The 24,817-nt window shown below is 42.3% G+C and overlaps 3 protein-coding genes across 10 annotated transcripts in view; 1 reads left to right on the top strand and 2 right to left on the bottom strand.

Moving 5' to 3' along the window:
• apbb2a (amyloid beta (A4) precursor protein-binding, family B, member 2a) overlaps window positions 1-4,914 on the bottom strand; it is a 45,725-nt gene extending 40,811 nt beyond the window's left edge. Inside the window, exons 1-3 of one of the 5 annotated variants that reach the window (XM_032528602.1) lie at window positions 4,635-4,909; window positions 2,565-2,679; window positions 288-1,585 (exon numbers count right to left, since the gene is read on the bottom strand). In XM_032528602.1, coding sequence (XP_032384493.1) covers window positions 288-1,554 — 1,267 coding nt within the window. In that variant the 5' untranslated portion in view covers window positions 1,555-1,585; window positions 2,565-2,679; window positions 4,635-4,909. Of the gene's footprint in view, window positions 1-287; window positions 1,586-2,564; window positions 2,680-4,634 lie in introns of all 5 variants that reach the window. The other 4 variants (XM_032528603.1, XM_032528604.1, XM_032528601.1 and 1 more) reach the window with 4 other exon arrangements.
• A 414-nt stretch (window positions 4,915-5,328) lies between these two features.
• dele1 (DAP3 binding cell death enhancer 1) lies at window positions 5,329-14,545 on the bottom strand. 4 transcript variants are annotated; one of them, XM_032528611.1, is made up of 12 exons: window positions 14,305-14,545; window positions 11,549-11,681; window positions 11,032-11,134; window positions 9,837-9,981; window positions 9,509-9,706; window positions 9,327-9,409; window positions 9,111-9,204; window positions 8,872-9,014; window positions 8,589-8,747; window positions 7,840-7,932; window positions 6,379-6,538; window positions 5,329-6,220 (listed from the first exon to the last, which is right to left on the bottom strand). In XM_032528611.1, the coding sequence occupies exons 1-12, from the start codon at window positions 14,333-14,335 to the stop codon at window positions 5,967-5,969; spliced, it is 1,596 nt and encodes a 531-aa protein (XP_032384502.1). In that variant the 5' UTR covers window positions 14,336-14,545; the 3' UTR covers window positions 5,329-5,966. The 4 variants fall into 4 exon arrangements, with proteins under 4 accessions (XP_032384502.1, XP_032384503.1, XP_032384504.1 ...); XM_032528612.1 differs by having other exon boundaries at window positions 5,329-6,217; XM_032528613.1 differs by having other exon boundaries at window positions 6,385-6,538.
• A 3,179-nt stretch (window positions 14,546-17,724) lies between these two features.
• Window positions 17,725-24,817, top strand: part of bicc2 (bicaudal C homolog 2) — an 11,785-nt gene continuing 4,692 nt past the window's right edge. The window contains exons 1-14 of the mRNA XM_032528511.1: window positions 17,725-18,269; window positions 19,398-19,444; window positions 19,794-19,863; window positions 20,000-20,079; window positions 20,302-20,463; window positions 20,570-20,623; window positions 20,853-21,068; window positions 21,171-21,422; window positions 21,616-21,747; window positions 22,038-22,227; window positions 22,577-22,704; window positions 22,828-23,033; window positions 23,618-23,723; window positions 24,246-24,285. Of these exons, the coding sequence (XP_032384402.1) occupies window positions 17,996-18,269; window positions 19,398-19,444; window positions 19,794-19,863; window positions 20,000-20,079; window positions 20,302-20,463; window positions 20,570-20,623; window positions 20,853-21,068; window positions 21,171-21,422; window positions 21,616-21,747; window positions 22,038-22,227; window positions 22,577-22,704; window positions 22,828-23,033; window positions 23,618-23,723; window positions 24,246-24,285 (1,957 nt within the window). The 5' untranslated portion in view covers window positions 17,725-17,995. The remainder of the gene's footprint in view (window positions 18,270-19,397; window positions 19,445-19,793; window positions 19,864-19,999; window positions 20,080-20,301; window positions 20,464-20,569; window positions 20,624-20,852; window positions 21,069-21,170; window positions 21,423-21,615; window positions 21,748-22,037; window positions 22,228-22,576; window positions 22,705-22,827; window positions 23,034-23,617; window positions 23,724-24,245; window positions 24,286-24,817) is intronic.

Genomic DNA, 24,817 nt, shown 5'->3' with positions numbered 1-24,817 from the left:
CTATCTGCAGTATCCTATCCTTATGTCCGTCCTAATCACTCTCTGCGCCATAAGGTGGCTCACAGGAGCCTTAAAGGTTCCAGCAGTATTACTGGAGTGACTTGCTTGCTTAAGAAGAGGCTTTTGGTAAATTTCCAGAACAGACAGTCTGTAGAAGGTAGAAGGAAGGAGAGAGAAAGAGAGGGAACAAAAGAAGGGTGTAATAGAAGCAGGAATAAAGGCTGACACAGATATTAACATAAGAAAAAGAAAGATCAAATGAAAAGATAAGCACACGCATATCGAACCTGTCTCCCGTGGAGTCTGAGGAGAGGGCGTCTCCTGGGACAGGGTGGTCCAACTGGAGTCTTCATCCTCTGATGGAGTTTCAGGAGTCAGATCCATTCTTAAGCCCACTTTAGGAAGCCTAATCACTGGTTCAGGATCTGGGAGGGCAGGGGGTGCCCGGATCCTGGTTGGGGTGTTCCTTTCTGCAGCCCGGGCCTGTTTAGGGGAAGAAGGTGGGTACTGTTGCAGGAACTGGTTCTCGTTGTTAGGGTGCAGCTCCACCTTGATCACCCGGGGCTGGGAGCTTCTGGGGGGCTTTGCAGGGCTGCGTGGACTCGCCTGAATCTGGGCACAGAGCTCCTCTCTGACCTGGACTGGAGCCTGGTTTAGGAGTAGGTTGGGATGGTCTGGGACCCATTCTGGGCTGTTGTTGGAGGAGGAGGAGGAGGAGGAGGAGGACGTGGGGGACAGCGGAGCTTCCACCACCACTGGTAGAAGGGGCTGCCTTGGTGTGGGTGTGGGGTCATTTTCCTCTTTCTCCTCCTCCACCACTGGTTCCACCTCTTCTTTCTCTTCCTGGCAGGTCTGCTTGCTGCTGGACTTCTCCTCCTTCTGGCTCTCCCTCTCCTTGGCAGGGCTGCTCTGCTCCTTCTCTGAAGGAGGCTGCTGCTTCTTCTCCTCCTTGTCATCTTTGTTGAGGTCCAGATCCCAGCCCTTCCCATGATACTCCAAGAAGCTCTTGGTCCTTCTACGGAACGGGGGCAACTGTGAGTTGTCTATTCCAAATTCGAGCCAGTCAGAACTGGGGTTATTGATCGGATCATTGTGAATTTTGCCCTCTGTATTGGCCCTGCTTAGCTCCAGCTGCTGACTCTCAGCTCTTCGCTGCATGTTGGCCCCATTCTTAGCCAGTTTGGGGTTGTTTGTATTAAACAGCGAGGAGGAGGACGAGGAGGAGTAGAGGGCAGAACTGGAGGAGGACTTGGTGGGGAGACCCCTCCCTCTGGTCACAGGTTGGTTTTTAGAAGACAAAGCCAAGTTGTCACTTATCCCCATAGCGCTCCGCACACTGGTCATTGCGTACCTCTGACGGCTCTTTGGCAAGGTGGCCGCACTTCCAGTTTCCATAGACTCCTTGATGACATCTCGCCCAAGCAACTGATTGTATGAAGAGCGAAGGCTGAGGGAGGTGGGAGGAGTAGCGGAGGGGCCACTGCGATTGGCCAGACCCACATTAGAGGGGGAGGAGCCAGAGCGGGAAAGAGGAGGAGTTTGTACTGACATCATGGCTGAGTTGAAATACAGAGCCGCAATAGAGCTGATGAGAGAAAAGACACACTGTCAGAAGTTATGTAACAGTGTATAGCATGATGTGCTGTGAGGTATGTATTTAATTGTATCAAAGATGCATTACACATGAAATAAAGACATCAAATGCAATCAAGGATAAAAACACAATAATGTCCAGGACTTATTTCCATTGTGGTCCTCACACAATATAGCCCAATTGATGCTGGGTTTTTGAGGTGCATACCAATGTTGACAGATTGTTGAAAAAACAAAAACATGTAGAATCATATGTCTGTATTCTCTTTTTACACAAACACATAACATTAAACATTACATTCTTGATAAGAATTCTTTGAATTGGACTCTTTTTTTCATTAGATTATTTAAGAGACGGAAGTGTTTCTCGCTTTCCATTTTCCCTGAGTGAGTGAGTCAGAGTACAATAACACTTCTCCATCCTGTGGATGCAAGCTTCTTTTACACTTGTCTCCAGTCTTATCTCTAAATGGTCACTATGGTCACTGAGTTAGTATATTTTTAAAAGCTTTGTTCCTCTGGCCTCTCTGCTTATATAGTACTAAACTACTATGCTACAAATAATATAATATGATGTAATAACAATATGATATAATGTTGTTGTTTTTATTAATTATTTCTGGCCTAAGTACAATCTGCGTGTTTTCTTTCTGTGTGTGTCTCTGAAATCATCACAAATGGATGACATCATCAAGTTGAGACGTTCAGTTCTGTGTCACTCATTTGCATTTCTCTTATGTTACAAATGAACATAAAGCCGATAAAACCATCTTGTTCTTTGTTCTCTTTGGCTGCAGCTCTGCAAGTCTCAGAGGTTTTTTGATACACTATGGTGCAGATTATTTTAAACATAGAGTGTCACGGTTGAAATGTTAAAAAAAACACTTCATCAAAGACAAAGATAAAGCTGGATTGCATTTGCATGATATTGGGAGTGAGTCAGAGGCTACATGTTTTCATCTAGGACTCACATTGAAAGCCGGAGCTGAGCAGTGAGCCAGTCTGTGGGGAGGAGAAGTGACAGCCAGCTCCTGCTAACTAGCTAGCCGTGTTTCTTTTATCTCCGGGCGGATCAGCCCTGTAATGCTGAATACAGACAGATGGAGAGCAACAAAGGCAGTAGCAGAGAATCATTCTGACCTTAAGACAAAGCACATGTATGGGTTGCATTACTGTCACTTCTGTTTCTGAATAATCTAATTTGGTCACAACCCTGTGGGAAGCTGGTGAACAACTTCAGGTAGAAAAACATGCCCAGGCACACAAGCAAAATGTATACACATCCTGTCAGCCAACAATGCTGCAGTCATCATCAGCGCCTTTTCTCATAAACATGGAAAATACAAACGCAGCAGTTTTTAAAGCACGACAAGATCTCGGGAAAAAACAGAGGCAGGATTTTGGAGAGAGCAGATTCCCTGGACAGTGCACTTTGTTCATGCGGGGCCCCTATCTGCTCCCCTCTCCTTGGGTGGTTGTCGTGTTGTCCCTCTGTCACTGAGCCAGACAACCACGACAACCTGTTTGTGCTGAATCTGCACTCCCAAACACAGTGTCAACAGGTACAAACTACCTGCACTGAGCCGAGCGGTCTCATCAGAATACCAGCTATTCTCAATCAGCAATGCTTTTGTCACATAAATACCTCCAATAGTAACCCTTTGACTAATGAACTAATAGACAATTCATTTCCTGAATGTTTAGGCTTATTAACGTCTTTCAAAATTAGATGTCAAGCTACAGTAAAGGCCTCAAAAGCTGAAGATTCAAGCTTTCCACCAGACAACAACAAATTATGCCCCGAGACACTGAAGCTAAAAATCAGAACAAATATGTTGCATGACTCAGAGGACAAATTACACATCCATACACAACCCCAAAAAAACAGACAAGGAATAAGAAGTGACCAGAATTTCGATTCCCTATTGTCCTTTTCTTCTATTTTTATATCTGAGTTGCAGACAATCCTTTTCTTTCCTCTCCCCCTGACAATGCAGCCAGATCTCCCTTAATTAAACAAAGTGGGCCTAAGAGAGGATGTGAGGGGAGTGGGGAGGAGAGATGATGGCTCTTAGTGAGGGAAAATGTGAGGAGAATGACACAGCAGATTGCAGGACAGTGGGCCACAGTCAAACACACAGAGATAGTTCAACTGTTGTCCTCAATAAAGGGTCATGCATAAGGTGCACAAGATTTTTGCGGCTTGTCATAGGAAAGCAAAAAGACCTAAAAAGACCTGTGTATCATTAAAAACTAAGACCTATCACATATCATTAAACTAATCTTTTTGTTGAGCTGCTGGCCTTCCTTCCTTGTGCACCTCTGTTGCTTGCATTACAGTGAAATGCAAAGTAAAATATGAAAGAAAACGAGCAGATATACAAGTCACATCCTTTCCTACTTTATTTACTCACATAATAAAAGTTGTTGACAGACAAAATACAATGCCATCCCTCTATTTTTGGAGCTAGATTTCATGACAGGATCTGTATCTGCTCTAGCTATTTATACTGTCTGCCTTGTACAGATTTACAGACAAGAGTGCTTTTGTATCAAGGTCACAAGAAATATCAAATTCGTATCACTTCACATCAATGATATGCTTTGGAAATACATTGTCAGATGATATCTAGATATTGCAGAGAGCTTGGCCTGTGAGAGGAAACCATTCTCATCAACTTACTCTCTGGAATGGAAGGCCTCTTCCCTCAACTCTGAGCTGCACCCACTGCTTCAGAAATCAAATGCAACAGATGAAAGCACAAGCTGGGAAGAAAATTAACTTGAAAAAGTCGATGATGTCATGGGTGGACTATTCTAGCCTCTCGTTTCTTGCTGCCACCCCAATAAACCCCCTCACTGAAATATCAGAAACAGCTTTAGATCATCTTTAAATCCACCATAGGCCGAGGATGCATAGGTGGAGTTAGTGGTGTCGATATGTAACAGACGCAGTAAATCTTCAGCACCTAGCCTCATCACGACCGCCGAACTGGGAGGGGAGCATATCCCATCGAGAGCATCTATTTACATCCACTCACCGCTTCGGTCAGCCTCCGGGCTTCTGCGCCTCCGCTCAACGACGACACACACACACACACACACACAGACACACACACACTAATAAGCAGCGCCGAGTTCGACAGCTGCTTGAGTGCCGCTCCGCCCGTAGCTGCTGCCGGCCGCCCGTATTAGATCACATCGTCTGCCCTCCCAGCCCGGCTCGGTGCTCGCTGGCGGCCAAGCTGCGCTATCTCTCTGCGCCAGAGGATCCCGGAGCGGCGTGGCGGAGCCCTCACCCAGCCGGCCAATCACTGCCGCGGACGCGTGACGCTCGGCGCACAAAGGAGACGCAACCATAATAAATCTACCGCTGTTATTTTGCAACTCAGGTAATGAAATCCGACATCATCCGAGCCTTACGTCATGCAGTAGTCTGAAGAAATATGAATAGCTTACAGGGCTAGAACGAAGATCACATCTGCCCCTGGAACACACGGGCACTTGAAGTTGTATTTAGATAAAAATTTCACGAGAATGGACTCTAAGACAAATTAATTTTTCATCTGTAAAGTTATTTCCATACATAACAGCACAAGTCCAGACTATTGCACTGCTTATTTAAAATTAAAGTTATTGTTGTGACTATAGATAAACTCTCTCTGCTCCTAGAATACTGTTTCTGCTCATCAGGGAATTTTAACAGTAATTATACAGTAACAAGACAGCCATAAAACTTCTTTTTTAATAGTTTTGCTTAGCATGTGTCCATGACAGTACAACATCCTCCTTACAGTGCATCACAATTAACTTTGGCATGTTAAAAGTTAACAGGTTGGACTATCACAAAGCTTTTCCCTTTATTAATTTTGAAGTTGTTATTTTACAAAGATGGTAATGGTTTTATTGAGGCTTACTATGACACTAATTTAAAGCACTTTGACAGTTTCAGAGGCTTGAATCCAGCATTACAGTTGTGCAGACACAATTATGACAAACCTTTTTTAAACATGATAAATGCCCCATCAGTAGGGAGAGAAACAAGTATCCACCTGACATCATCAACCCACCCAAAGGCACCTAGACCACATTTTCTTCCTCACAGGAGATCTTTATAGAAACAAATAATTAAAAAAACGTCCATATGTCATTCTACATATAAGACCTTGTATGCAACAACTCTTTCAAACTTACAAAAATACAAATCTTAAACACCATAATGTCTACACACTCATGTATATGATCAAGTATAAAATCTATTCACTTTAATCCAGACTTCACAATATGTACAAACTTTGACCTTTCTCCTCTGGTGAAAACACATTCATGCTATGAAATACATTCCTCAGTTGGACCTGTGCAGGCTCAGTAAACTATCCTATCCCTACAGTCCACTGGCAGGCTCCTCCCTCAGTGCTGGGGTGGAGGTGACGAGGCGTGGAGGACAAAGGCGGGGGGGCACACAGGCTCCCGGTGCTCCACGAGTGAGGCAGGAGGGGAAGGGTGACGGGGTGACTGGTGGAGAGAGAGACACGACTGGCAAGAGAGGAAAGCTGCTTCTGGAGCTGACGGTCGGCTACAGAGAAACATGGAGCTGAACGGATGGAACGTAACACGGCATCTTCTGCTGGAAAAGAGACGGAGACAGAAGAGAAATCCATTGCTCGTTCCCACATGTATTATCACTGCTGTCTTGGCTCATTAAAAGCTTATGATATGCAGTTCCATCACTAACAAATGAACAAAATAAAATGACCAATACAAATGTGAAATGTGTGTGCTTACCCTTACTGTATGTATCCCTTGGAGGCGTCACTAAGCTTTTAGCCTGCTTGTTGCCAGCTTGAGCCGCTTGTTTGTAATATTCAATCGCTGTCCTCAGATTCTGCTGCACCCCAAAGCCGCTCTCAAAACACTGACCCAGGAATAGCAGGGCCGTGTCGTCCTGCACACATGAAAAACTAGAATTACCGCCTTGCTCTTGTATGCCTCTGCCAACCAGTCAAGTTGCAGTTTACATCCATGTCTGCCCAGACTCATAATTTTGTAGTGAAGACTTAAAGGGCAATTTCATAAAAGGTACTCAGCCACAGCTGTCGCCGGGCACGGAGGCATGAAAATAAAAGTTTTGGCTTTTCCATTTCCAAGAATAATCTTTTATATCAAGAACTTGGTGGCATTTGTGGAGAGAGGGGTTGGAAATTTAATGTAACACATTATCAACCAACACCAGGAACTTAAATAGACATATTAGTAAAGGGAGAGGATGGAAGATGTCACTATTCAAACAATCAAAATAGCCCCATGTGACTCAATAACAGGACATTCAGCAAGGCTGCAGCTCTAAGGAGATTTGTAGTAAAAGTGATTGATCGGATTATTTTAACCCAGCACAAATTCTAGGTAAGAATGTTTTACAGAGAAGTTGTGATATCAAAAGCAGAATATGGTGGGGATACTCTGTTTGCCAGAGGTGTAGTCTACGTGATACACAGGTATACGCAGTATACCCACAAAAAAATCTTCAGGATTTCCATTTACCCACTTAAAAATGTGCAATGATATGCAACATATTTTTGTGACAGAACTTTCCCTTCAGATATTTGTATTCACAAATACAGGGTAGAGTAATGTGACAGAAATATAAACCAAAGCTACTGAACATGCAAAGAGACTTTCCTCAGCTTTCATCGACCCGCACCTCGCTGAGCGCCGTGCGTAGTGTGCGTAGCGACCGGGCCCAAATGCTCCGCCTACACTAACGCCAGTATCCTCCCTTTACTGCACATTTTAAGACAAATATGACTAGCCTTTTTTTTTTATTTTGTCCTTGTTGCTTTGGGGTCAACTTTTGCGATCCAGGCTTAGGTCCCTGATGTGAAAGCCCCCTTACCGCTTTATATTCCATTATATTTCTGATATCTTTTTTGAATGGCATCTGTGTTTTCCTTCTCATAGGATACATAAAGGTATTCCCAACATAAATTGCTGCATAAAAGTGTATCAGTTTGTAGGATATTAGTCTTTGATGCTCAAAATAATCCTGGGGGAGGACACCCAGACCCCACACTTTGATATGCCCCTCCCCAAAGGCCCATTCTATGCGAGGAAAAAATATAGTGCAGTATACCCACTACAATACATTAGACTACACCACTGCTGTTGTGCACCGCTAATACAGAATGACTGAGAAGGGACAGTGGGAGCCTTAGGTAAAACTCTCGAAGCATCTAGAAGGAAACTCACTCCGCTCTCTGCTGCCATCTTCAGGTAGTGGACAGACCTGCTGCTGTCTCTCACCGGCTCCTGGGTGTAGACCGAGGCCAGGCAGACCTGAGCCTGAAGATGGAGAGAGGGAGAGAGAGTAGATTTACTTCTGTTGGAATACACCAGCATAAAGTGATCCACGGTCAGCCAGCATGGTAAATAACAATGAGACAATTGTTAAATAACACACAGTTTAGTAATTTGAATCTTCACAACATATTTAACAAGATGCTGTAAAGTGAGATGCCTCTTCCAGGTTTTTTCTTCTTTCTAAAACTAAACAGAAAAATGTTATATGACATAAATTGTTATATTTTTACGGCTTAACACTGTTGTACTTTTCACTGTCTCTTTTGAATAATTTGAATGTACCTAAGACATTTTGACTTAATAATAGTTTTTTTTGTTTTTGTTTTTTAAAGCACAGATTTTACTGACAACATTAATGTTGACTCTGTTCTATTAAAATGTCCCAGTAAGCCCTGACAGCGTGAGGGTGAGCCAACATAGACAATACCACTCTAAAACTGAAGCTACCAAAATTAAATTCAACCAACATTTATTTTAATTTCCCCGCTCTTTTTCTACTGTGAGATGTCTAAGTTGAAGTACAGTATCGCATAAAATGCACTGTTGGAAAATGATTATATTAGGTGTTGTTAAATAGTACCACAGTTGAAAACGACATTGTATGAAAGATGAACAAGGATTTTGTCTTGATTTCTTGCCTTGGTGAGTCCAGCTGCAGCGGCCTGTTCCAGTAAGTTGATGGCGGTATTCAGCTCCTCTAAACTCTGGTGCCCCCTGCTGGTCAGGAGCAGCTTTGCATAGCGGTACTGAGCCTGTCTGTGACCCCCAACTGCTGCCTGCCAGTAGTAATACAGAGCCTTGAAAAGAAAACACACAAGAATGATCTCTCAACACAGAGTTTATATAGGAGGAGCGCAAGTATGATTATTTTAAGAATGATGAAGCACTCAAGAAAGTAAAGTGTGCTGTCTGGATTCTCACCTTCTCTTTGTTCTTGCTGACTCCTCTACCTTTCTCGTAGCACACACCCGTGTTAAACTGGGCCTTGCCGTAACCTTGCTGAGCTGCAGCAACAAAACATGTAAAAGCTTCCTCGTGCTTCTCACTCTTGGAACTTTGTAGACCTGCAATAAACAGAGAGATGAAGATATGAGCTATGGGAAGAGGAAAATTTAAAAAAGACTATGATTTGGTGTGTAACTGTGTCAATATATCACTACCAATGATGTTAAGGATAACAGGAATGCTGGTTTCGCCCACATGTCTGAGATTCATTGCTGCTCCTGCCAGCCTCTCCTCATCAGACAACATGTCCTGAAAACACAGAAAAGGAGGAAAAACAACAATAAAGCTGAGATGACAAGTTACAAAGAAGAACAAAAAAACTGCTTTCTTTAAAACAAACTTCACACAAACTAAACAAGAGAGTCTTTCACCTTGTCATTGGCATCTTTAGTCTTGGTGTTGTCTCGGTTGGCATCATTCTGCAAAGGACAGGACGCTGACAGAAGTGATTCCTCTGGGAGTCAGGAAAGAACAATATAATTTTCACCACTCTTACAAATGTGAGCGTAAACATCTTTAAACAATCTTGACTACCACAAAGCACAGAACGAACCAGGTATAAGAGAATCCTGGTTCAGGAGTGGCTTCTGTTGGTCAGAGAGGGAGCAGTCAGCAGTCAGATGGTCCTGTTCACTGCTGCTCAAGGCGTCACCTGTACTGCTGCACAGAGACTGATCTTGGTCGTGTTTCTCCGGCACCCCCGGCAGACACAACACACTGCTTCCTCTGGGCAGGACATCTCGTCTAGACACTGGAGAGCCCAGACAACAACACTAAATTAGGATTTTCATTTTCACAAGAAATTAACAAAAAGGAAAAACTTTTTAATTTAAATTTTAGATGATAAGGACTTAGAGCTTATTAACAATAATGCGACTCACAGATCTCCAGCAGGATGCGGTAGCCGCACTTGTGCAAAGTGGAGGGTGCTGTCAGGGCTCCAGGGATCGGATTTGGCTCAGTGCTTGAGGAGAACTGGGAGTGGATCTTCCTGCAGATCTGCATGAACAGAACTGCTGCAGCACCCTGTGGACAGACATCACTGTCATGAGAACATGAGATGTGAGATGTGTATTGCTACTCCTGGTACCAACATACTGTAAACCAGGAATAGCCAACGATGTGTCACGGAGAGCCAACTGTCAGCGGGCTTCCATTCCAACCAAACCTCTACACAGTAAGTGGTGCTGAAGAAAAGAAGCAGCGAGCTGCAGATTGAGAATATGTGTGGGTAAGCAGTATGTGTGAGCAACTGTGAACCATATCATGTTGTGAGCGCTATCTCATATTTTGGCAAAAAGCCAAATGTGCCACAATGCCTGATTCATATGTGTTTAATGGTTGTATTTACCTTTACATGCGTAACATGAACTTCTACAAGGAACTAGTGTGATTCATTTGAGTTTTTAGTTTTTAGATACACAGTTAAAGAGACAGCACCTTTAGTATGAAATTAGTGTAGCGATGAGAACAGTGGTACAGTTTCGTCTGCAGCAAAGATCCCAGTTTTGGAGGTGCACTGGTTTTGAATGGTTGCTTTAGTGTCTGTTCTTTTTCTCATAAAGGTTGTAGTTGGTAATTGTGATCACAGTTAGTTCTAAACTGATTTAAAGGTGGAGTCTGCGATTCTGATAAAAGATTGTTGATACTTGAACTCAACACCCAAAAAAATACACCAGTCAGTGCTCCTTCAGAACAAATTTACCATCCCTCTTGCTCCCACTGCCATTTCTTTATACAACCATAGCCATTCCCCTGTCCTGTGCATGGGCCCAAACCGAATAGTGTTGGGTGGCTCGGTCCGACATGAGTTGTTTGTTTCCCATTTACAGAGCCAGGACTGTGGATGAACACCATTTTTCTTTTCAGCGCACACATAGCTAGCGGACCGCAAAGAGATATTTGCTGAATTTGCCAAAACTTGTATGGATTAGAATTGCAGACTTCACCTTTAATAGTAATAGTTGTTAAATAGTCCATGGAAGCCAGGTTATCACACACTTTTTCTCCAATCAGTCCAGATATACAAGTAATACTGGACATAACAGTAAATATGTTTTGATAATGAAGACATACCCATCCTACAGCATCCAGGGCTGTGTAACGTGGGAGCTCAGCATAGCCAAACTGAAAGCTCCTCTGTTTCTTCCTCCTCCTTCCATCCTCCTCTTTCTGAGAGCTAACAGAAAAACAGTACAAACAACATATAACAAGTATATGTCTGTTTCGATTTCCAGTATATCGTATGAAGGCATCACAGAAATACTCTGCTTAAGGCACAAGACTTTGTTTTTGTGCGCTTGACTAACAATGTTCATGCTTAGAGCAGATGCTGCTGAATGATGCAACCAGCTGAAAGGGAGGCAGCAAGAGAGCTGCGGGTGGAGAGCGGGTTCAAAGAAGGGGTAAAGGAACAACATAGGAATGGAATGAGAGTAGTCCCTGAGGTTTGACCTTAAAGTTTTTCTTTTCATCAGCTGATAATATGTGAGATCAAAGTGAGACCCCCCCCCCGGTGTATTTCCTTCTTTCTAGGCTTTTCTCATCAGACATGGACAAAGGTTGAACGGTGAAAAAGAAAGGATAGAAGTACCTGATGTCAGAGGCGTGTCGAGCGCTGGAGAGGACAGCTGAGCTGTTGATGACCTCAACCTCCCCCAGTCCCTGAGACTGCCCCTGGTTCTGGGGAAGTCGCAGGGGGGTGCTGCCATGGCATCGGTGCAGAACTGAGAAGTGATGGGAAGACAAAAAGAGCAGAAATGTCCAGTGTTCAAATGTCAGGGAGAAATAGGATTCAGCCTCCTCAAAACTACCCGACATACAAAACACGGTCTGTAATTTCTAAAGAAATTCCAAGAAAATTTAGATTTGATTCAATTTAGGGGCTGCGTTTGACATGAGACGATATCATGTGCCCATTTAACGTCAGTTCCATTTATATCAACTCACAAAAAGTAACTAAAATATTATTGAACAATTACTGAGCTCTTCCAGCCATATAAAAGAAAAACAAAATATTATTTGTCATAAAAAGAAAAAATTTCAATGGCACTTTCATCTCAAAGACGTAATGTACCCCCTTTGCCCTTTGCTGGATGGCATACCTTCTCTCTCCTCTGCCCTTTCCTGTCTATCTGCACTAATAAAACCATTAAATCGATATTTTGATCGTTACACCCCTAGTTACTTTGGTAGAGAGAACTGCTCAGTTTAGGAACCCAAGTAAATATGTATTCATTATTCCTTTATCACGGGAACTATGTTCACCATTTATGCTGAAATGTGTGCTTGACTGTAGACACATTTGACATTGTTGCGCGTGTATCTGACCTGCTATGCACTGACAAAGAGACTCTCTAGATAAGATACAAGAACTAATTGGAATTTATTACATAGAAGTATCCCATTGGCAGGCAACCACGCTACCACTGTGGCTCAGTGGTAGCGTGGTTGCCCGCCAATTGGAAGGTTGGTGGTTCAATCCCTGGCCCTGCAGTCCCATGTCGAAGTGTCCTTGGGCAAGACACTGAACCCCGAGTTGCCCCCGGTGCTGCGCATCGGAGTGTGAATGTGTGTGAGTGTTTATCTGATGAGCAGGTGGCACCTTGTACGGCAGCCTCGGCCACAGTGTATGAATGTGTGTGAATGGTGAATGTTTCCTGTAGATGTAAAAGCGCTTTGAGTAGTTGTTAAGACTAGAAAAGCGCTATATAAATACAACACATTTACATATTAGCGCATAATAAGCACCACATTACAAAAAATCCTTTTCAGAAACCTTTTTATAAAACAGCTATTCTGTTAATTTCTACCAAAGTGCAGGAAATTATGGGAGGCATACAATAAAGTGGTAGCTATTATAACAATGCTTTACTGCCAATATGACGGCGTAATAGAAACCAAAAAACATCCGTAAGATTTTATTAATCATGCTTAAAACTGACCATTAAATCATTAGCAAATGATTCATTAACTATATAACCGATTTGGGTAACATCTCGTAAAGATACCGTTACATTATCAGTGTTTTCCTTAGGTTTGTGGAAGACTTAGGTGCATGTATTTGGTGCGGGTTTAGGCATTCCTCCTTAACAAAATGTTACGTTTTCAATTTCAAAGAAATATAATTCCCCCACACATGTTGTGTCTCTTTGTGGGATTTCGCGTCTCTTTGTAGTCGTGTTGTGTCTCTTTTTGGTAATTTTGTGTCTCTTCTTCTCATAATTTTTAACAATTATTATCACCATATCTGTGTCTTTTCTTAGGGTTTGTTTTGGGTCTCTGTGGTAGTTTTGCGTCTCTTTGTAGTCGGTTTGTGTCACTTTGTGGTAGTTTTGCGTCTTTTCTTCACCTAATTTTGGACCATTATTATCACCATATCTGTGTCTAAAACGGAAAAAAGCAGATAAAAATAACACTAAAAAAACTCAAAGAAAAAACTTGCTAAAGAAGTCCAACTACAATCATTAGATTAGTTACATTTATTTGTATTGTATTTAGGTGATGCCCAAAACGACTCTCAATCTTGAAATTGATGTTTGGTATATGGTCAGATTTAAAAGCCATTTGCAGCAGCACTTAGACCCAGTATCGGAAGTCCTGCAATATCCTCAATTTACCAAGGAATAGGCTATTAAAACCCAAGTAATGAGATCTGGTTGGATAACATGTGTACACTGACTTGCATGAAAATAAATGTCATTATTACAAAGAGTGTCAGGGTATTATGAAGACAGAGGTGTAGTATTGCAGTGCAATACAAATGTATAGTTTCTCAAAACTATATGTGCACATAAACGTATACAGAGATGAGTAAAACACAAATATAAGTAATCAGTAATAGCTTATAATAGCTTATAAGTAAATCCATGGCATGCCAACGGAAAAGTAATACAATTAAATCCAGAAATTGGTATAATAATTAGTTTTACGATAAATTATTAAGATAATAAGAGACAAAGACAAATCATTTAACACAAATACCACACAGTATACAGTGTCTATATGGCATGTGCGCAGGTCACGTTATTGCTGTTTGACAACAGTTGGGCCATAGTTACAGCCCCGCGGGTTAGTAACCATTAGTAACAGGAGCTGACCGCACTCACTTCGACCAAAATAAACCGGGTGACGGTGTCGGTTGCACTGACAGAGTAGTAACTAAAATAGACAAAGAAGTTTACGTGTTTCTTAAATATGAAGTTAACTTCACTATAACCATTAACGTTAGCTTAAAAACAGCTAACGTTAAGCAACACGGGAATACCTATAAACGGCGTTTATTTCTTAATAAAAGCGATACTTGAAGATACGACATGGCACTGACGTTATGTAAAACGGGGAACTCACCTCTTCCAACAAAACCTTGAACTCTCCACATGGTTTGTCTTTCACGGCAACTTTAACTAAAGAGTTGTCTCCGAAAAGGCATGTTTAGCTTCACCTGGGGCTGGGGCTCGGACTCTGGCCCCATGAAGTAGCCGTTCTCACTCCAGCAGCAGTTTGGCTACTGGTAAATAAAATCTGTCACGAGATGTGATCGGAAGATCACCAACCCGGAAGTGTCTCAGGTGACGAGTATGAGAAGGCACACAGCGTCACAGCGTCACCATGTGGGGCGTTGGGGAACGACCGGAACGACAGACCGACAGCAGACCAGTGGAGACGTAGCCTATTGAACTAAGTAGTAGATGTAATTAACTCACCGATGGTGCCAGTACATCACAAACCCCATTTTTAAGTAAAGAATTAGATATATATACTAGAGGTTCAGGCTGCATAAATAGGGAACTGCATTTTAAAAACGTCATCTAGAACAAGTGCTTGTCTCTCAGTTTGATTGTTGCAATGCTAGAACAATACCCTGAGGGGATTTGTAATAAATACCTTAATTCATGAAAAATCAATCATTTTAGTGATCCAGCTGACCAAGGAAAGCAATGTTTTACTTTCATTTTTTTTTCAAATTTCTGCATAGAGACTACCAGGCTTCATGGCGTGACTAATCAACTATATAATCAACTTTTTGACAATAATTCATAGAGTTCTTGCTTCTGTAGCACTTCTCTCTCATACACAATTTCTCTGAGGACACATCAAGGTAAGTTTTTTTTTAGGATTATAGTGCCAGCTTTTATTGTAAATCTATCTATCTATCGATCTATCTATCTATCGATCTATCTATCTATCTATCTATCTATCTAGATGAATACAGGATTCACCCATGCATGGGTTCAGGGGTTGATTTACGTAGTAAACCGCCCACAGCTCATCAGTCACCCTGCAAGACAGTTTGGTTTTTTTTAGTTGGCCCATGGTTCAAACAGTGACGCACCCCCTGACTCTTACTGGAAACACACATTCTTCTAGTCAGACGGGGCTAAACTGGGGGCTGTGAAGAGATCTGCCATTGTAAAGTCAGATTAAACTTGGAATAAGTTATTCCAGTTTCCATGGTGACACAGTGATTTTTGTCTTTCACTTACCATCCTCCTCGGGCGTATGAGTCTAGCCTGCAGTAGTTTGTAATGTTAGTAAAATCTCTGCACTGCCAAATAATATTTGCAGATTCGCCTGGGGCCAAATGTTTCTGGGCAATACGGAAAACATGGAGTTGAGCTGGAAACAGAGTCCCACTAGACCTGACTAATTGGGCAGTTTGTTACCATGTTTCAGTCTGTACTCGAGTTCTCAAGTTTAGGAAATGTAAAGCAGGGAGGGGACTTAATAAGTGCTAAGCAATTTTCTAAATCTCATTAGCTCTTTTTTGCAACTTTTAAACCACTTCTCCACTTCTACAAAGTAATGGAGCTGGGTATTAATGAAGGCAGTGGTGGAAAGGAACTAAGTAGGCTTACAGTTTTTCTCAATCAATTTGGCACATTTACTGAAACAAACTGACAATGTCAAAACTCTAAGTACAATCATCACACCACGTGGTACATTTAGCGCACCTCTCTATGTGACCAGCAAAAGTTGATTACACAATCAAAAGAATAAACTACTCATATGTAAATAAATCCATCAATGAATAAATCATTGTCATCAAAACAAAAAGGTTCCTAAATCACTGCCTAGACCAAAGCAGCCACAATGCAAAGACATCTTGTCAAATGGCATTGTACTCTGAAAGTGATAGTTACCCGACATGTAATATTGTCCAATTGCAACGTATACTTGGGCAGCTGAATAGTACTGATGGTAGACATGGCAAACACTATACTTTCAACAAAACATTAACTTCTCATTGTGTGTACACACCAGCCAACCGCATATACATAAAGAAATCTTGTACAGAAGAAAAAAAAAGATATACAACTGCAAAATTATCAGGAACTACTGAACAATATGTACAAGGGAAAAAAACATAGGCTGCATGCTTCGACCAGCCTTTCTCTGGCTTATCCATGTCCCCTGTGTCCCCCTCTCCCCCTTCCTCTCCCCTTCACCACACCACCCCCTTTCTTATGCCCCTTCAACTTGCAGCTGTAAAATTCTTCCCCTTGCAGTATACTGTAAACGTGTTTGAGAATTGATTTGTTATGAGTTGGACAGCATTTACATTTGGCTAGTCAAAATTGTGAAGAAATTGAATTGTTACCCATCTAGCCTTAGTCTATCCATCTGACAGGTATTTCAACAATACCATATAACTATTACTTATCTAATATACAGTATGTGTGACAGCAGTGTTTTGGTTGCTCTATTTAGCGCAGTGATTTACACAATGAACATGTGTATAGTTGCATTTGAGAGCAATATCATTCAGTAACAAATTAACGCAAATTATGTTGGCAATTACAAAAGACTATAGTCAACTGACATAATCTTCATATTAATAATCATACAGTTTACAGTTTAACGTTTAGTAGTCATTTCGACAATTGTGCCAAAGCGATTGAGAAAAACTGTAAATACTTTCTGTAAGTACAATTAGGAGGTATTAGTACTCTACTTAAGTACATTCATTGAATGCTACTTTATACAGCTATGGGTACTAGTTACTTTTCATTTAAAGAGTTTACATAAAAACTTATAAAATGCTGCACATTGCTAAGATAAACTTAAACTGAAAAGCAGTATCTTGTCATGTTTCAGATGTCTGTGAGTTGAGAAAATTGATGAAAAGTCTCTGTACGTGTGAATATATGTGACAGATGCATCAGATTTAAGCACAATTTGACTGAAAATGAGAAAACGCTTGCTTGCGTTGTCATAAGTCTAATAATGTAATTTATAATAGAAATATCACAGAGGACATTTTTCTGCAGAATAGGTAATTTTACATTTGATACTGGAAGAACATTTTGCTGACTTAGTAGGTTTTGAATGCAGGACTTTTACTTGTAACAGAGTATTTTCTTCCACCTCTGACTGGAGTTTTTTTTTTATCACAAGCATTGTTGCAAAGCTCCCCCCTTCACACAAACACCACACACTCGCTGCTGCGATACACCCCTCCACTCCCTTCACCCTGACCTCTGGAATCTCAAGCCCTCGTACTTCTCATTCAGAGGAAGGGGAGGGAGGGTGGACATGGACAGACGTGCGGTGAAACCCAACTGGATGACCCGTTTATTTTGTTAGCTGTGTGTGAGGTTTTTTTTCAAGAAGTGTTTGTCTGTGGGGGTGAAATGTGTGTCTCGTCCTATCACAGGTCTTGGTTATCCATCTACATAATCTGGGGACATTGAATTGAGGATTACAGAGGATTTGTTCTGAGCAGAAGTTGTAGATTTTGTTTGTCTGGAGCCCCTTAGATAGAGAAGACATGGACTGTGTTAGAGTAAAGTCTCTTTATACATCTGTTCACTGCAATGTCATAGCAGGAAAACCTTCAGGCCTCAAACAGTTGAAGAGAGAGAGAGAGTTGGATTTGTGTACTAAATTAAGTGAAGGGGGCGGGGGATTTAAAGAAAAGAAAAAGGGGGTGTTTCTTGCCCCTCTCTCCCCTTTTTTTCTCTCCCTGCTGGTCTCCTTGGTCACACACATGCACACATCCTCACACACACACAAACACTGACGAAGGCTCAGTCCTGCTATGGCCACCACCACCACCGAGGAGAGCTCTCCTGTCCCGGCGACCGTGGCAACCCAGCAGCCTGACTTGGAAACTAGCGTAGAACCCGGCTCAGCAGCAAAGCCTGAGCCCAGCGAGGCCCAACGTGACGGGGAAGGAAAAGAGGATGAGGAAGAGGAAGAAGGTGCAAGCTCTCTGCATGGGCAGGAGAATGCAAGAGGGAAGAGTCTGGACCCGGAATGGGTGGAGGAGAGGTTCAGGATCGACAGGAAGAAGCTGGAGAACATGTTGTATGGTGAGTGAGCTGAGATGTCAGATGGACATATTACTGTCAATACCATGCACCTGGACTCCATGGTTTTCCACTGACATTGTTATCAACTTCTTTCTCACATTCCTCTATGAGCTGCTTTTTCTGATGCCTCTCATGGCCTCCCTGTGTGCTATTCCTCACGGTTATCTACCTGACCCTGTGTGTCTGTCAGGGCCTTCAGCTGGCTGTGTCCTTGTTGTCACCATCAGTATAACTGCCATCCTCTTAACTCCTGTTGCTGCATCATTGTGATGTATGGCCTGCAATGGCTTATGCATTTACAAGTATTTTTTGCTATTAACATTCCTGTTGGTGAAGCAGAGGTAACTGCCTCTGTTAGTTATCACTGCTTGGCAGGTTTATGACAAATGCCTCCCCTGTGTTTCTGAAACTCTGTTTGTGCTACTGCTGCAGGTAGAGGCCTATGTTTGTCTGTTTGTCCTCACGCAGACTCTTGATATGAAAGCTGGAGTGAATTCAGCTCCGATAACCGTGGACTGTTTTTACGTGTGTGCATGCGGGACTGTGCTTTTGCGGCTGTTTAAGCAACGTCAGTCAGGCAGTAAATATTGTATCTCGTCCCTTTAGGTGATAACCTGCCAGACTGCACTCTGATAGGCTGAGGAGCAAATTTTTTCTACACATTCCTTCTTGATCTTGCAGTTGTTTTTTTAATTTCTTGGTCAAGTGGGAGGTCTTTGCGTCAGCAAATGCCATTGATGTGATTAGCTGTCTCTAGGCTAATTTGTGGTTGCCCCCCCAACCACCACCTTCTCCCTCCACCCCACACTGTTCTCTTGCCATTCCTCATCTCACGTCCAGGGTAACCCATAGTGATAGGGGGTGGGTACCCTGTAAATGTCACTGTGGAGCGATGGCCTTTTAAAATTGTTTATGTTCCCAGCAGCCTCTTGTTCCAGTCGCTTAGCAAAGTTCAGTCAAGTCAACATTTAAATGTTGACTTGACACACATGCTTCATATTCACACTTGTGTTTTAAACAGAGGAATGTTGTGTTGCGGACCAACACAACATGACAAATTACACTGTAGGAAAATTGAAATGTGTTTATCTTCATCTTTCCTTTTTAATGTTTGATTGTGTCTTTCAGCTCCAAAGCATGGAGATGGTGAGACAGGAGAGGAGTTTTTTGAGAGAGTAAGTCAACATCAGGAAACATTTTATTCATAAACCAAAGTAAAATGTAGATGCTCTCCTCAGTGCATAAAGCCTCCTGCAATGTAGTTTACAAATCAGTGAGCGCATCTCTGCCTTCATTTTAACATTTTTTCCACACTCTGCATCCAGTGATTACAGGTTTGATGAAGGAAATAATTGCAGTCTTTGAAATGCAAACGAGGCATTGTATTCTTAGGGTGACGAGATCGGCTGTGTCTGTGTGTCTGGAAGCGTTGATGTGTGTGTTTTAATTGTATGTGTTAGGATTCGTGGCATACAATGAAAGAGTTTTTTTCCTCATTCTCTCCTATTGTTTGTGCTTCCAAAGGTGATGGGAGAAACTGGCACTCAGGTGAAATGGCCATCCAAGCTGAAGATTGGTGCCAAGTCAAAGAAAGGTGACAAATTCTTGATATTTTCAGTCACACCATATCAGTGCTCTGTGTTTTGTCACCTTCCTGTTTTCTATGTTCCATTGATACTGTGACATACTCTAATGTATAGAACTTTAACTGAACTCTTATTTCCATCTAGATCCACATGTGAAGGTGGAAGGGAAGAGGGCCAATGTTTTGGAAGCCAAAAAGCAGATACTAGAAGTTCTGGAAACCAGGGTAAGAGCGTTTCATTTTCAAAATTTGATGATGTGCTTTTACATGTGCTCTACTTTGCTTATTTAGAAAGTTATTTTGAAAACATTTTTGCTATATAATTGAAGTTGTAGGGAGATTTTGCAGCATACTGGCTGGATCGTTTTCATGTTGAATCTGCCCCCATGACTAAGTACTAAAAAAAGTAATGTGCACAAATGACATGGCTGTTTATATAAAATCCAGGTCAACAAGGTGACTCTAAAGTTGGACGTGGCCTATACAGAGCACTCTCACGTGATCGGGAAAGGTGGCGGAAACATCAAAAAGGTGATGGAAGTCACATCTTGTCACATTCATTTCCCCGACTCCAACCGACACAACGGTACAGGGGAGAAAAGCAACCAGGTAACAATCTTTAATGCGGTACTTTCCTGAGCCATTAACTGCAGCTTTGAAGGAAACAGACAACAAATGAATTTAAATGTTAACTTATGTTTTAAACATTGACCAGGTCTCCATCGCTGGACCCATAGAAGGAGTGGAGGAAGCCAAGAGGAGGATAAGAGTGAGTGGTCCATGTACAGTTTGAACAGAAAAGACCCAGGATAGATTTTTATTTGTCTCAAAACCTAATTTCTTCACTCCTGCCAAGACACAGCGATCAATAGAATGATTAATAGAATGGCTGGCACAAAGAAGACAGGTAGATTTGTCAAAAAGCCACACTCACATCTCTCTATTTCCCCCCATCTCTCTGTGCCACCTCTTCATGACACTTTTTCCATCCGTCTTAGGACCTGCAGCCATTGTCTTTGACCTTTGACCTCCCAGTCAGCCTGGTGCCCCAGCCTCTGCCAGATGCAAGCTCCCCACTTATTCAGCACGTAGTGCAGACGTTGGGGGTCAGTGTGAGCTTCAGGGCCGTGCCACCACATCCTCAGGCACAACCCAACTTCTATGAAAGCTGCTGCACCGTCTGGGGCCTGCAGGGAAACATAGCTGCTGTAAAGGTTAGTGTCGGGCAAAATATGAAACCTATTTATACACATTTACTATAAGGTTTAATTGATGGTTAATATCATTTTGTCTATTTATACATATTCACCTGGCAGAAGGCGACCTGCATCCTGATGGAGCTGCTTCTGGGGTCAGAGGTCACAGGCGGTATAGTGAGCAGCCAGATGGATGTCACCTCCCAGCAGCATCTCTTCCTGTTGGGGCAGAACGGAGCTCACTTCCTGAGCGTCATGCACCAGACCCAGACCCAGATTATCCTACCAGACCTTAGTGCTCCTCAGGGCCCTCCGTCACTGCTCATCCAGGGCAGCGCTGATGGAGTGTGTCTGGCACGGCAGCAGCTCATGGTACAGTGAGCTGTTTTGTTTTTGTTAGGGTAGAAATGTTGTAAGGAACAATCTAAAGAGGCAGCAAGTGCATTTGTTTGTTTAGTTTTTTTGTTTAGTCAAAATGTATTTTACATCCTTGTTTCTTGTGTTTTCTTTATCTGTTGTTATTTAACATTCAGTGTGGCATATGTGTCTTTGTGTGCACATCTAGGACTGTCTGCCTGTGTGTTTGATGTTTGACATGCGGGAAGATGGGGAGACAGATCCTTGTAAACTAGCGCAGATGATGCAAAACCTCGGAGTCTTCATTAGTGTCAAGCCCAAAGTAAAACAGACCAGCAAGGTACAACTTTATCCATGCTGCTTTGCTGCTTTGTTCTTGTTAGATTCCCCCCACCATCTACGATAAAAATGGTAATTTTGTTGTTTTGTTGCCTGTTCGGCTCATCTTATTAAATTCACTTTCAATCCAGGACTTCACTATAGAGCTTTTTATACACACCAGATTAAAAAGTAAATGCTTATTGAATGTTCACTTTGATTTTGGATGCAAAACGTCTCTCCCCTGTAGTCTCACATGCTGTGTTGGGTTGAATTCTGATGTAAAACTCTGCATTGGTGTTTGTGTATCAGTCAGTGGTGGTGAAAGGTCTGGAAAGAAACATCTCCTGTCTTTATGAGGCCCGCCGGTTGCTCCTCGGGTTGGATTCCTGTGAGACTGCCAAGGTAACCGAGATGACCCCTGACCCTGTGTTAGCCGGCAACGGGCTGACAAACTATTGGCTCAACATGTTGCTGCAGCAGCTTCGTCTCTCTGAGCTGGGTGAGCAGACAACATATATGTACCTTTGTGGGTGTGTTTTCATCCAAACGTCATTGAAATTGTAAAGCCACAGTGTTGCTGCTCTTTTATAAAAAGTGCAATGAGATAACTGTTGATTGATGTGATTTAGGGCTATATAAATAAAATTGAATTGAATTGAATTGAACTACTGTCAAAAATGCAACATCATTATTATAATTCTGGGGTTTGTATTCAGGCTGTTTTATACGCACACTCACAATATGCCATGGATGGAAACTTGTGTCTTGTGTTTTACCTTGTGTCTTTTTTATGTCCCCCTGTTTTATTCAGCAGTACAACGTTGTTCATGTCCCCTCTTGTTGTTCAGGCTCTGTGTTAGTTCCCGAGCAGCTGACTGGTACTAAGCCCCGCCCCTCACCTCCACCAGGTCTCACCACACACACTGATGAGGGGAGGACAGGACTGAAGGGAACAGACAGCCGGCCACTGGAGAAGGTTTGTTACTGTTTATAGTCACACAGTTCATACAGTCTGCTGTCAGTACAAAACAAACATTTCCTGATAGAAACATCTCACTAGGAATTCAAACAAAGCAGCAAATTCTCTCCTCTCCTTCAGATCCTAGAAAATGAGGACCAGTCTGGCCAATCAGAGGATGAGAGCTCTAAGGTCGGGGTGATGTCATCATCTGAGGTGTGTGATGCAGTCAGCAGCATCAGCAGGTTGGGTATGATGGGACGGAGAGGGAGTTTCCAGGGTCCTGAAAGTAACAAGGTATTTGTCCAGGGCAGACGCCATTCAACAGGGCAGGCACTAACTTACAGGTGAGCATTCACTGATAAATACAGTTGTTTTCATCTTGTGGGGTCATTGTGTTGGCTTACATTAATTTCCTGATGACTTAGTGTTATCCTCAGTGTAATTTAAACCGGAAACCAAGTAACCTAAAAATAATTTTAATCTTGTGGGACAAAGGTTTTGTCCCAGATTTTTGCCGCCTACAGCGTGGTTAACACACACACACACACCCACACACCCACACACCCACACACACACACAAACACACACACCTGCATGTGCCAGATCATTGGACAGTATACAAATCTCTTGCTAACACAGAAAACCCAGTTAGAGAAACCTTGTGTCCTTTAGCGGTTCTCTGGATAAAATTATTTTGCTGTGCAGTTTTTATGGAGCAGCTATAATTATATAGCTTCTTGAAACCCTGCTACAGAATTGCTGCTGTTGCTCTAGGGAAAGAACATGTTGATAAGCTCTCAAATGTTGAACATAGCCATCACACTTTACTGTAACATAGCCTTGCTTTTCCATCTGTGTGTGTGTGTGTGTGTGTGTGTGTGTGTGTGTGTGTGTGTGTGTGTGTGTGTGTGGGTCCTGAATGTGCCAGATTGCTGAATGCAGAGACTGAGGGAGAGAGGAGTGAGCGGAGGAACAGCCTGAGGAGAGATGTGACGCTGGCTCAGGATGTTCGCACTGACTCATCCCAGGCTGAGGTGAGGAAAAACAGGAATTGCAGGTCGCTTTTTTTTCTTCCCAAAATGATGCATTGCATCTAATATATAACCTTATTTAGCTGAAACTAAATCTCAGAGGAAAAGACAGTCAAGTCTTGTTGAACACCTGAGAGACTTTTGACACTGAAGGTGTGTTAGTTTTTTAGAGAGAAGGACTTGTAGAGGAGGAGGGTGTATGAAAGAGAAAGAGACAGATGAGAAAAGATTTAAGGCCTTGAATCTGTAAACAACAGGAACATTTTACATATTCATGGTGTTCTGTAACCTATGGATTTTCACATTCCTGATCCCAATTCATTTTGAGAATCAATTTTTGTTTCGCTCGCTACCCCGCCTATTTTTCATCTCTCACTCTCAAAGTGGAGGATTAACACGTTTACCGCCACAGTGGCAGGAAGTGTTAGCCCCCCTCCCGCCCTGTCTATGCTCAGTAACCAGAGAAAAAAAGAATTCAATTTCATGCAATATTTACCCCCTCTGTTTCCTGTTTGTGCGTTGTAGGATTATGACTATGAGAGGAAGAAACTACTGGCAAACCGAGGTTAGTGCTCCTAAATGTTTAATATTTTTTTCTTATTGTGGTTTCAAGAGCTCTGCAAAGGCTTCGACAGCAACAATTAGGTCATTGCTAACCAAGCATTTCTTTTCTTTATTGATCTATAGTTGCTGTATATTGCAGATAGATATATTAAAAACACAATTTGCAGGGAGATTTGGCCCAAACACTCTTACTGTATATTGTTGTTTCGCTTGTTAAACAGCCACCTATATACAACCAAGCCATTTCAGTTCATAAATTAAACTGAAAAGTATCAACTATATTGTTGAGAAACATGATTTAATATCATGTGATTATCCAAGATGAAGGTGTCTATTTAGTTTATTCCAAAATGTTATGGAGGCTACACGGTAATATCCTGGGCAGAGGCAGGCTTTACATAGAGGGGGACCATTTCACTGCCAAGAAAACTGATGAAGGGGACCTGGTTATGGGCTGCACTGTGCCAAAGTTATAATAGAGTAGAGTATGTGTACACACATTTACACACACACACACACACACACACACACAC

This window comes from Etheostoma spectabile, chromosome 10 (assembly GCF_008692095.1).
Source record: "Etheostoma spectabile isolate EspeVRDwgs_2016 chromosome 10, UIUC_Espe_1.0, whole genome shotgun sequence".
Classification (NCBI taxonomy): domain Eukaryota; kingdom Metazoa; phylum Chordata; class Actinopteri; order Perciformes; family Percidae; genus Etheostoma; species Etheostoma spectabile.
This window is presented reverse-complemented; position numbering and strand designations above follow the sequence as displayed.

Bases quoted from the DNA above. Each gene is read 5' to 3' on its own strand.
- dele1 (XM_032528611.1), bottom strand. From the start codon at position 14,335: ATGTGGAGAGTTCAAGGTTTTGTTGGAAGAG. The intron at 8,748-8,871 runs GTGAGAATCCAG...TTTCTTTTCAAG, and splicing joins TCAGCAAGAACAAAGAGAAG to GCTCTGTATTACTACTGGCA. The intron at 6,221-6,378 runs GTAAGCACACAC...TCTCTTTTCCAG, and splicing joins AAGGGATACATACAGTAAGG to CAGAAGATGCCGTGTTACGT.